The sequence below is a fragment of the Aotus nancymaae genome, unplaced genomic scaffold (assembly GCF_030222135.1).
Source record: "Aotus nancymaae isolate 86718 unplaced genomic scaffold, 86718_ANA_hifiasm-v0.15.2.pri h1tg000108l, whole genome shotgun sequence".
NCBI classification, from domain to species: domain Eukaryota; kingdom Metazoa; phylum Chordata; class Mammalia; order Primates; family Aotidae; genus Aotus; species Aotus nancymaae.
Genome location: NW_026988523.1, coordinates 37,882,182 through 37,894,678, shown reverse-complemented (window position 1 = coordinate 37,894,678; position 12,497 = coordinate 37,882,182). Strand labels below are relative to the sequence as shown.

At 39.9% G+C, this 12,497-nt stretch overlaps 1 protein-coding gene across 3 annotated transcripts in view; it reads left to right on the top strand.

Moving 5' to 3' along the window:
- Positions 1-11,810, top strand: part of AIM2 (absent in melanoma 2) — a 177,432-nt gene extending 165,622 nt beyond the window's left edge. For all 3 annotated transcript variants that reach the window (XM_021667356.2, XM_012449730.2, XM_064370651.1), the window contains exons 2-6: positions 799-1,080; positions 5,541-5,674; positions 7,858-8,280; positions 10,683-10,868; positions 11,594-11,810. In XM_021667356.2, the coding sequence (XP_021523031.2) occupies positions 819-1,080; positions 5,541-5,674; positions 7,858-8,280; positions 10,683-10,868; positions 11,594-11,620 (1,032 nt within the window). In that variant the 5' untranslated portion in view covers positions 799-818 and the 3' untranslated portion in view covers positions 11,621-11,810. The remainder of the gene's footprint in view (positions 1-798; positions 1,081-5,540; positions 5,675-7,857; positions 8,281-10,682; positions 10,869-11,593) is intronic.
- The last annotated feature ends 687 nt before the right edge of the window (positions 11,811-12,497 follow it).

Genomic DNA, 12,497 nt, shown 5'->3' with positions numbered 1-12,497 from the left:
AAAATTATTAAACCATAAAATTTTTAGAGAATGTAAAATCTTCTAATCTTGACATTGGAAAAGATTTCTTAAATATGACACTGAAAGCACGATCCATGAAAGAAAAAATTGGTTAACTGCACTTTATCAGGTATATGTATATGCCAACATTTATCAAAGTGTATACCTCCAATATATGCACTGTGTTGTATGTCAGTTATGCCTCGATAAATCTATTTTTAAAACAACAGGAAAATGTATTCTGTTTTCTTTTTTGTTGTTTTTGGTTTTTTTTTTTTTTGAGATGGAGTTTCACTCTTGTTGCCCAAGCTGGAGTGCAATGGTGCAATCTTGGCTCACAACAACCTCCGCCTCCTGGGTTCAAGCGATTCTCCTGCCTCAGCCTCCAGAGTAGTTGGGATTACAGACATCCTCCACCACGCCTGGCTAATTTTTGTATTTTTAATAGAGATGGGGTTTTGCCATATTGGCCAGGCTGGTCTCAAACTCCTGACCTCAGGTGATCCGCCCACCTCGGCCTCTCAAAGTTCTGGGGTTACAGGCATAAGCTACTGTGCCCAGCTGATATATCCTGTTTTCTAAGAATTCCAGAGGTGTTGTATACTTTCTAAAAATGTCTTTCCGGGGAATAGTGACTACCTTGCTTAAGAAGTTCTTACCTATGTTCCACTCAAACCTCTTTTACTACTGTAAACGTTTTGTTTATTTTTCTTTAAAAAATAGTAACAGCTCACCTTGCTTTATTCTGAATGTAGAATCAATTTTGGTGGTATAATCTATGTTTTGGACTCCTTACAGGCAGATCCTGAAGTTCTTAGATGGAGAGTAAATATAAGGAGATACTCCTGCTAACGGGCCTGGAGAACATCACCGATGAAGAACTGGATAGGTTTAAGTTCTTTCTTCCAGATGAGTTTAATATTGCTACAGGCAAACTACATACTGCAAATAGACCACAACTAGCTAACTTGATGATTCAGAATGCTGGTGTGGTGTCTGCAGTGACGAAGACCATTCATATTTTTCAGAAGTTGAATTACATGCTTTTGGCAAAACGTCTTCAGGAAGAGAAGGAGAAAGGTAAAGTGGGAGCCCTGCACTGCCCAGTCCCTTTCTTTGCCAAGCCTAGGCCTTTCCTTTTATGCATCCCTGGGATACGGCCCCCAGTGTGCATTTGTCGGAATTTGTTTGCTAACTTAGTGCACTTGTCTCTTTGCCTCCTTCTACTGAGAATCACTTCTAGGAAGTGTTTGTTACAAATTCCACAAATCCATTCCATCTTCTGTTGGCATCTCTTGTTCCAGCGCTTAGGGTTATCACTTCCATTTATCATCCTTTCTCTTTGTCCATCTTTGTCTCCAGTTCAATTGTAGTGAACTTGGATGTAGGATTTCAAAGTTAACATCCCCCGACTCCATTTACACAGTATATAATGCGCTCACAGTTTACTGAAGTCTTGAAAATATAAATAAATTATTGCATTGGAAAAGCATAAACCGGGATATTGCACACCTTTTCTCCTTCACACAGTCTGTCTATTCCTCTCCTGTCCCCAGCTTTCTGAGGTCCCAGAATATCCTTCTTCAGGGGACAATCTCCTCCTTCTATTAGGGGATTCTCTCTCTATAAATTACCCACAACACAAAGGTTTTTTACATTATTCAATAAATCACTTATCGTCTCCATCTACATTTAGTTTAAATCTTGTTTAAATTTCGGATTTTGTTTCCTAAGAAAATTGATATGTCCCAGCTTTATGTCCGAAGAACAAAAGAGAGCTAACAAAGGAGCATATCATCCAAGGACTCTCGCAAATGCCACAGTTTTCGGATGCAAAGTACAACTGTAGGCCGGGCGCGGTGGCTCACGCCTGTAATCCCAGCACTTTGGGAGGCCGAGGCAGGTGGATCACAAGGTCAAGAGGTCGAGACCATCCTGGCCAACATGGTGAAATCCCCTCTCTACTAAAAATACAAAAATTAGCTGGGCATGGTGGCACGTGCCTGTAGTCCCAGCTACTCGGGAGGCTGAGGCAGGAGAATGGCTTGAACCCAGGAGGCGGAGGTTGTGGTGAGCCGAGATCGCGCCATTGCACTCCAGCCTGGGTAACAAGAGCGAAACTCCGTCTAAGAAAAAAAAAAAAAAAAAAAAAAGTACAACTGTAACAGCAAAAATTACAACAGCTTTTAATGGCATTTGTGAGTGTATGACACGGATGACATCACTTCTCAAACATGACTTATAGGAAGGCTAAATGAAGCCATGTAAGTGATACTACGTACGTTCATAATTCTATACAGATATAGACTGTTAGGTAGTATCTAAGGCACTGAAGAGAAAGGACTGTTTGTTACACATTGGATTTTCCCAGGCTATATGAAGTTAGAAGGTGTAGTTCTTAGACATGGCCCCTAGATGGCAGTAACTACACATGTTATTTTGAAGTAACCAACTGCTCTTTTTCTCGTCTGGGATGAGACAGGAATCTAGGCACATTGGCAAACATAGGCTGAGAAATTTAGAAATATCTTTTATTTTGGCATTAAATCAAGAATTAATTCTTCTCTTTGACCAGGATAGCACAAAGTTTCACCTTCTAAAATCTTCTTCCCATTTTGTGGTTCTAATAATTCTGGGATTTTGTTATTCTGATTAGATAAAAAAGATCCAGTTTGGGACTAGCTTGGAAACTCAGGTGTAGGTCATCCAAGGACTCTCCCAAACGAGAGTCTCCACATGTAACAGTTGCAGGATTCAAAGTATGCTTTTTGGACAGGCGCAAGTGGCTCACGCCTGTAATCCCAGCAGTTTGGGAGGCTGAGGTGGGCAGATCACTTGAGGTCAGGAGTTCAAGACCAGTCTGGCCAACATGGTGAAACTTCATCTCTAATAAAAATACAAAACTTAGCCAGGAGTGGTGGCAGGTGCCTGTAATCCCAGCTACTCGGGTGGCTGAGGCAGGAGAATCACTTGAACCTGGGAGGCGGAGGTTGCAGTGAGCCGAGATCATGCCTCTGCACTCCTGCCTGGGCAACAACAGTGAGACCCTGTCTCAACCAACCACAAAACACAAAGTATGCTTCTTGTATGCTTTACAAGAAGGCAATTAAGTTCTGTCATAGCTAAAATTCCATCCACAGGCATGCTTAGGCCTCCTTTAAATGTAGGAAATTTTTGTGTGTCTATGCTACTTCTATTATTATATGAAAACAATTTTTGTTTTGTTTTTTGAACAGTTAATCTTTTATTCTTGGTTAAATGATCCGTCTCCATAGCCATTGCATGTCTGCATGTAGAGTGCTATACGCTATTCTACTCACGACCTCACCTCATAGAAGGTAGAAGATACCTGGAGAATCTTTAATGAAGACAGAGGCAATAATCAGTAGACAAGAGAAGCTTTTGTAGGAAGCAAAATGAGAAAATATAAGGACACTTAAGCCTAGAGAAAGGAAGCTAAGAGAAAATATGATCAAAGTCTACAAAAGTCCTGTAAGATTAAAATAAAATGCTCAAAATGATAAATGAAATAATAAATAACAATGTGTACCCTGATTATTAAGGCAAATGAGAGATTTATAGTGGGCAGACAAGCTTATTCACAAATATTGCTTTGATACCACTGTGCGTGAGGTGAAATATGGCTGATGTGATGTGGCAGAAAGGTAGGTGGAGTCCCTTGACCTCCCGTGACTGTTTTCTCTCGTATGCTGTCAACAGAGAAGGCAGACTTTATCTGCATACCTTTCTGAAACCAGTTTCATGGAACTAACTTACCATTGGAAGGTTAGTTTAACTTCTTTCTAGAGCAGAGATCCTGCTACAAAATCCCAGTCAGTCAACCACTTTCTGCTCTTTGAAAGGTAATGACAGAGTACCTACTACCTCATAAGACAGTTCATTCGACTCTTAGCTCTAATAATTAAATCGTTTCTCTTTTTACTACAAAGTGATTGCCTTGTTATTTCAGCCCAGAATTGCTCAAATTCTATCAGAAATGACATCTGAGAATTCTTCAGTCCCTCTTCTGCCTGAGAGTGCCTTAAGTCACCAAACATGGCCATCTTATTACATGATCTATTTAAAAATCACGACTAGGAATTGGCTTTTCAAAATAACATATAACCTCACCATAGACCTGGAGGAGCCCAGCCAGATTATACAACTGCATTTTGTAGGCATTGGTGAGGAGGCAACATGCCACCCATCCGTACATTTCTTCATCCATTCAGTAAACATCTATTGAATTGCTAATAGGTGCAAGGAATTCTTTTAGGTCCTTATGAGAAAACAAGGAGTTAAAAACAAATCCAGATTTTGTACAGCTTATACTCTAAAGGGAAGGTAGACATTTTTCTTACAAGGCAAATTAATGCATGTAATGAACTGAGAAAAACGCTCTGATGGAAAGGAAGATGGTCCTTTAGCAGCTCGCGTCAAAGAAGCATTAACATAGCCAGGAGTTAGAGTTGGTGTTGGTCAAAAGCAGGTTCCACAGGGAAGTGACCCTTGAGCTAAGCTCTGAAAAATCCATAGCAGTTAAAGGTACCTTCAGTCAGAGGGAACACTGTGTGAAAATCCCCATGAGCAAGTGTTGACCTGCCTGAGGACTGAAAGAAGGCCAGTATGGCTGGATACAGAGAATCTTCAGAGGGCAGGATGCGGTCCCCTTGACACAGACAGTGCAAAGCCTTGTAGGACATAATTAGAAATCTGCCTTTGTTTCATAGCAGCAGTTTATTCATTTTCACTACTATATGAGGTTTCATTTAACTTATAATTACATATACACATGAACATATACATATATATAGAGAGAATTGGTCTATTTTTGATTGTTATTTTAGTCATTTGAGGCCATTGTGAATAATGCTGCTATGAATATTTATGCACATTATAGGCGTTATGTACTTATCTTTGTATGCGTGTATTTTTGTGTGTTTCTCTTGACTGTACACCTGTGAATGGAATTACTGGATGTTAAGGTAAGTAGATATTGAATTTTAATAAATAGTGTCCCAAACCATTTTCCAATGTGTTATACAATTTAAGCCTACTACTTCATAGTTTCTTTTTTTTTTTTTTTTTTTTTTTTAATAGACAGACAGGGTCTCACTATGTCATCCAAGCTGGAGTGCAGTGGTGCAATCACGGCTCACTGCAGCCTTGAACTCCTGGGCTCAAGTTATCCTCATGCCCCAGCCTCCCAGGTAGCTGCGACTAAAGACATGTACCATTGCACCTGGCTAATTTTGAAAACATTTTCTGTAAATATGGGGTCTCCCTATGTTGACCAAGCTGGTCTCAAACTCCTGGCCTCAAGCTATCCTCCAGCCTTGGCCTCCCAAAGTGCTGAGATTACAGGTGTCTATGTCATGTTGTTTCTTTATTTTTAAAATAAGATTTTTTTTTTTAGAAAAGTTAGCTGTTCTTGAAGATATCTTAATATGGTTTTAATATTTATTTCTGGTGACATTTGGAAATGTGCACTGTTCATATGTTTATATGCTTATTGGCCATGTCTTTCGTTTTTTAATCAGTTGATAAGAAATACAAATCGGTAACAAAACCAAAGCCACTAAGTCAAGCTGAAATGAGTCCCGCTGCACCTACAGCCATCAGAAATGATGTCACAAAGCAACGTGCTGCACCAAAAGTCTCTCCTCATATTAAGGTAGGAGGAGGCGAGTGGAGTGGCCTTTGTCCTTGTAAGAGCGTCCTCTAGTCACTATCACTGTCATTTCTCACATGGTTCTCTGTCCTTTATCTCACAGCATGCAAATAAGGGAAGCAAGGCCACAGAATGAAAAGTGATCTGAGTCACAAAAAGAGGAATCACCTCTGATTTATCAGATTAAACACCTGTTGAGCTTCTAATCTCTGCCAGGCCCTGGACACATTAACACTTATGGTTTGGATTCTATAAGAAGAAAACTCTGAGACAGACAGTTGTTTACAGGAAGTCTATTCTAGATCACTTTCAGAATTAGTATCTGTGAGGAAGTGAAAGGAGTAGAAGAGGAAGAATGTCGAGAACAATGTATTTGCAGCAGAGACCTTGGCCTGACACGGAGCTCGGGAGCTGAGAATGCCTTTCATGGCTCCCGTTGATTTGGGGGAGTCTGTGGTTTGCACAGGCCCAGGTTCCGGGTCACATCAGAGATCCAATTCAGAGACTCTTACACTCTGCCTGCTATGCCTGTTTGTTTCCCCTCTATTTCCCCTTGGATTTTGACAACAAATTGCTTTTTAAAAGTAATGTAAACAAGTCCTCTATACAGCTGCACGGACAAGGTGAGGCGGCCCCATTTAGGTGAGAGAGTAGGGCCTAGAGAGTCTTGTTCTTGGTGAGAATGAGGGAGCAGCAGGCAACATCCGAGTCCCAGCACAGAATCAACCACGCATGCAATTTCATTTCCTATGAAGCAGGTATTACTTCATTTTATAGCTGTATGAGCTACAGAAACTATATACTTCATCCCTTTGTCTAGAGTAACCATTTCCTCTGCGTTTGGCCCAGAAAAACATCTCAATTTTTCAGGAAAACAAGTATAAATGGTGTGATTCTGTCATCAGTAATGAAAATATGCATTATTTAGTCTGGAAGACCCAACTAAAGATACATGAACCAAACAGAAGGACTTCTGTAGTGGACCTCAGTGAAGCTGACCTTTCCCTGCCTTGGTCCAGATGCAGTCAGTTGTACTGCCCATTAGGGACCCTTACTCGCCCAAGCGCCATTGGCCCAAGCTTCAGGTCACATCAGAGACTCCCTTCAGAAACTCCTACGCTTGGCTTTTTATGCCTGTTTGTTTTCCCCTATATTTCCCTCTGGTTCTAGATGGCAAGTTGCTTTTAAAAAGTAGTATTTTCCCCCCAAACAAGGTATCTTATCTCTGTTAATTCAGAAAAATAAAAAAAACACAGAGAATAAAATTACCTATATTGTATCATCTAGGAAAAAACTATATCGATGTTGGTAAATATCTCTCCAGTGTGTGTGTTTGTGTGCTTTAACTGCTTACTTATCCTTTATCTTTTTAGGACCTTTCCCTTTATTGAATCAGTTATAAGTTTATCATATTATTTCTCTAAAGCATTTTTAATATTTGCATAGCAATCTATTTGTGACTATACTGTATCTTATTTAACCAAATCTCTTTTTTAGGTATTTAAATTATTTCTTTTTTTTATAATTTCAAATAATAAGATGTATTTTTTAAATGTAAACCTTAGTTTATAATTCATTATTTCTAAGGGTAAATCCGTACATGTAGTATTGATTCTCCTTTTAAATTTCTCCTTTAACTCACTGGTAAGATCTCTGGCCTAGGTCTCCCCCTTAACTTATATTAAATACAATCTGCATTTTGTTACGTACAGCGCCTCCCTAGGAATTTGGGGAGCCCTGTGCAGGTCACTGAGCTCCCTCACTTTTATACCAGAGTAAAATGAACGTTTTGGACGGAGAAACAAGGACGCATTTACGCCCTAATGGAATCGATAGAAGATGGAATCCAATTTATCAGATTTACCCCATGCCTTAGCAATATTTCAGAGCTCTGATGAGCTCTTTATATACAGCAATTGGCAAAGCAAAAATTTTGTTTCAGGGAATCCTACCTCCAAAACCCGTTACACCGTCTTAGCTGAACACAGGAGCTGAAATCTTCCGTCCGCGTTCTCTGTTGCTTCCAGGTCGTTCTAGGCCTCGGAGCTCTTCCTGACGCCGCTGTAACGCTTCCCTTGATTCTACCTATCTTCAGCTGGCTTCCTGAGGTTTAGCACTGTGAAGTAAGGTCCTCTTAATAGTACCTTTTAGACTCACAGCTGATACCTTTCTGCTCTTGTCTTCAGCCTAAACAGAAACAGATGGTGGTCCAGCAGGAATCTATCCGAGAAGAGTTTCAGAAAGACAGTTTGCCAGTGATGGTACTGAAAGCAATGAAGCCCTTCAACTTTGAGACCCAAGAAGGCAAACAAGAAGAGATGTTTCATGCTACAGTGGCCACAGAGAAGGAATTCTTCTTTGTAAAAGTGTTTAATACACTGCTAAAAGATAAATTCATTCCAAAGAGAATGATTATAATATCAAGATATTATCGGCGCAGTGGTTTCTTAGAAGTGACTAGTGACTCACGTGTGTTAGATGCTAAATCTGACCAAAAGGTTAATGTCCCACCGAACATTATCAGAAAAGCTGGGGAAACCCCAAAGATCAGCACGCTTCAAACTCAGCCCCTTGGAACAATTGTGAATGGGTTGTTTGTAGTCCAGAAGGTACGTTTTCATATCTAATTTCATAATGATTAGTAATCATAGTTTTCATCTGATCTTAAAGCAACTTTAGAAATGGTTTAATATCTTCCTATATAGATAAAAAAATACAAAGTTCTAAAGAGTTGCAGAGTTAACATGCCAAAATTCATACAAAAACTCAAAAATTGTTTTTATTATCAAAAATCTGTCACAATCCTGTTTCAACTTATTCTTATCCCAGTAGCCTCTGAAAAAAGGAACTAGTTCATTCACATAATTTTTATCTCTGTGTTATTTATTTATTTAAAAGAGACGGGGTTTCACCATGTTGGTCAGGCTGGTCTTGAACTCCTGACCTCAGGTGATCCGCCCGCCTCAGCCTCCCAATCTGTGTTATTTTTATACTTTGTACATATCATCTTTAAGTGACTGTTGTTGTGAATGCGATATAAGTTTAGTTGAGTAATAAACCAGATTAATCGACCTGAAAACCAATATGTAAGGCAGGATTAAAGAACTGTGGTTAAATGAAGAAAACAGAAGAGAGTCAGCTTGAGGAGACTTATTAGAAGTGAGAAATTTAAAGTATTATGACTCTGAGCCTCAGGGAAATAGCCTTGTGGGATGACGTTTTCTGATCTAGGACAGGACCTAAAGAACCATAGAGAGGGAACCTGCTGACCCTGCATTCAGAGCCTCAGAACAACCTCTGCTGCCCTGGGTTAGTTTTAGAAGGAATTTATAGGAAGACTCTCCAGGCCTCTTGGAAAATACAAGTGTAAAATGACCTTGGATAGGAAAGTCATGTTCTTTATCCCAGTTTTCAGCTTTCAATCTGGCCAGCTATCCACTAATATATATTGATTTCATCCATAAAATTAAACCTAAAATACTATCAATCTCCTAAATAACTAACATCCTGTTCCCTTTTGCTCTTAGGCTTGATTGTAAATGATTTCTTGTCTTTGATTACTTACTAGACTCCTGACTGGGTCTTGCATCATTACCTCATGTCTCTCTTGGACTTGTTGTTTTAAACAGCTCTCTTCAGGGCGGCTCATCCCTGTAATCCTAGCACTTTGGGAGGCTGAGGCAGGTGGATCATCTGAGGTTAGGAGCTTGAGATCGGCCTGGCCAATATAACGAAACTCTGTTTCTAGTGAAAATAGAAAAATTAGCCAGGCACAGTGGCTAACTTGGGAGGCTGAGGCAGAAGAATTGCTTGAACCCGGGGGATGAAGGTTGCAGTGAGCCAAAATCACACCACTGCACTCCAGCCTGGGTGAAAGAACAAAATTCCATCTCAAAAAATAAAAAATAAATAAATAAACAGCTTTCGGGCCAGGCGCGGTGGTTCACGCCTGTAATCCCAGCACTTTGGGAGGCCGAGGTGGGTAGATCACGAGGTCAAGAGATCGAGACCATCCTGGTCAACATGGTGAAACCCCGTCTCTACTATAAAAATACAAAAAATTAGCTGGGCACGGTGGTGCGTGCCTGTAATCCCAGCTACTCAGGAGGCTGAGGCAGGAGAATTGCCTGAACCCAGGAGGCGGAGGTTGCGGTGAGCCGAGATCGCGCCATTGCACTCCAGCCTGTGTAACAAGAGCGAAACTCCGTCTCAAAAAAAAAAAAAAAAAAACAGCTTTCTTCCAACCTTAGGGTCTTTTTTCCCCCCGATTAACCTGGCTACTGGCCCTGGAGAATCTCCATCTTCTCTATCCAGCAGTTGTTGCTTCCATGCACCATCCCAGGCTCTTCCGAAAAGAAGGGAGTTTGGGACGAAAAGGATGGACATAGGAGACATGTTCTAAGTAAGACACATCTGCCTCCTCTATGTGAACTTGCTAACATCTATTAGATACATACCTGCTAGGTTCAAAGCAGAATCTTTTTCTACAAGTTGACCCTTGAACAATGTAGGGATTAGGGCTGCTGACCCCTAGCAGCTGAAAATCTGCATATAGTTTTTGACTCCCCAAAAACTTAATTACTGATAGCCTATTCTTGATCAGAAGCCTTACAGATAACATAAACAGTCAACACATATTTTTATGTTACATATAGTATGTACTATATTCTTAACAAGTAAGCTAGAGAAAAAAATGTTATTAAGAAAAGGATAAAAAAGAGAAAATATATTGACTATTCATTAAGTAGAACATCATAAAGGTCTTCATCCTCATTGACTTTATGTTAAGTAGGCTGAGGAGGAAGGAGGAAGGGGAGGGGTTGGTCTTGCTGTCTTGGGGTGGCAGAGACAGAAGAAAATTTCCATATAAATGAATCTACACAGGTAAAACCTGTGTTGGTCAAGGATCAACTGTATTTCTTTTTGGATCCTTCTGGCATGTCTGATGTGTGACTGATGTGGCATTCTTTAATTAGATTATCAGAGGTTGGGTGTTGTTTTTCTTTTGCAGGTAACAGAAAAGAAGAAAGGTATATTAAAGCTAAGTGACAACACTGGGAATATGGAAGCATTGGTGGCTGAAAACCAGGACACAAAAAAATGTGAGGAAGGAGATAAGCTTCGACTTACATTCTTCACGCTGTCAAAAAATGGGGAAAAACTACAGCTGACATCTGGAGTCCACAGCACCATAAAGGTGGGAACTGCATGGAGCAAAGTCAACTCTCCAAGGGGATGATAGTTTATGTTTTCTATCAGAAAGCTGGGCTGGAGCCACTGGAATAGAAGACATCGATATTTAGTACACGAGCATCTCACAGAACTGAGGAACCTCCCTCTTAGGAAACACGTATTCTAGATACACAGTTAAGAGAACATGGGCTTTTCGAGACAGAGACACATACTGTTGTGCACGCAGAGCCCAACAAAGAGCTCCTCAGTAACACTGAAAGTTTAAAGCAGAAAGCTTGCTCAGAGTTGGAAAAGTCATTCTGACTTTTTCAAATGTCTTTTAAAGTAGACAGACCGTAAATACTTTGAGGATGCATTTCCCTAGCCAGTCCCACCATGCCTGCACCTACCGTAGTCCAGGGCAGTTGAGTCCACATAAACCCCTACCTCTGACCTTCCACCACACCTTCCTACCCATCTCCTGCCACTACTTGGTGCTGTTCCCCAGGTCTCAGTGTCAGGTGCACCGCCTGCTGTCTCTCCCTGTAAGAGTGGAGACTGAGAGTGTATTTCTCAGGTCAGATATTCACTTCAGGAATATGATCCAAGACGGATCAATGTATTAGAAGGGTGGGAACAAAATAATTTCATGAGAAGATGGTGTACACTTCAGAAGGCCATAGTGACTGCAAACAGAGGAGGGATAACTGGTCGACTGCATCTCAGACTGCATGTTTTTTTCTCCATCAGGTTATTAAGAATCGAAAAAAAAAATAGAGAAAGGAAAAGGACCAATTCAAACCAACCAGGAAGGATATGTGATACAGCCTGTTCAGTCAGATTGCAAGTTACCCGAGTGCGGCAGTTCACAGGCTCCTCTCTCCACCAAGTTAGGATAGGATAATTGCTGGATAAACAAATTCAAAATATCAACAGATGATTACAATAAACGTCTGTTTCTCATTCATTACAGTCTCACTGTCTTGTTTAGTTTGTCAATCCCTTGTTTCAAGCAAAAATACTTTTTCAATGTATTATATGTTAATACAAATTAAAAGAAAATTATATGACAGCAATTGTACAAAATACAAGAGGGAAGAATTAGGAGTATACTGTTGGAAGATCCTTGTACAACATGTGAGGCAGCGCAGTATTATTTAAAAGCAGATACTACACAACTAAAGATGTATATTTTTGTCCTATAGGGCAGTGATTTGGAAATATTTTAAAAGGTATATAAGACAATTTTGTGTTATTGGAGAAAGAATAAGCATAAAGCCCAATGGAAAACTAGAGCCACAACTAGGCTTGCACATTTACAGTCTGTTGATTTTCTACAAAAGTACAAACACAGTTGAATGGAGAAAAGACTAAAAAAAAGTACAAGAACAATTAGATATTTATGCTTAAAAAAATGAATCTGAGCCATTCCTCACTCTTTATACAAAAATAAACTCCAAATGGATCATTGGCTTTCATAAACACTTAAAACCACAAAACTTCTGGTGGAAAACACGGGAGAAAATCCATGTGACCTTTGTCTAAGCAAATATTTTTTAGATACCATGCCAAAAGCATAATCTACACAACATAAATGCTTAATAATTTGAACTTCATCAAAATGAAGAACTTCTGTTTTTCAAAAGGTACCATT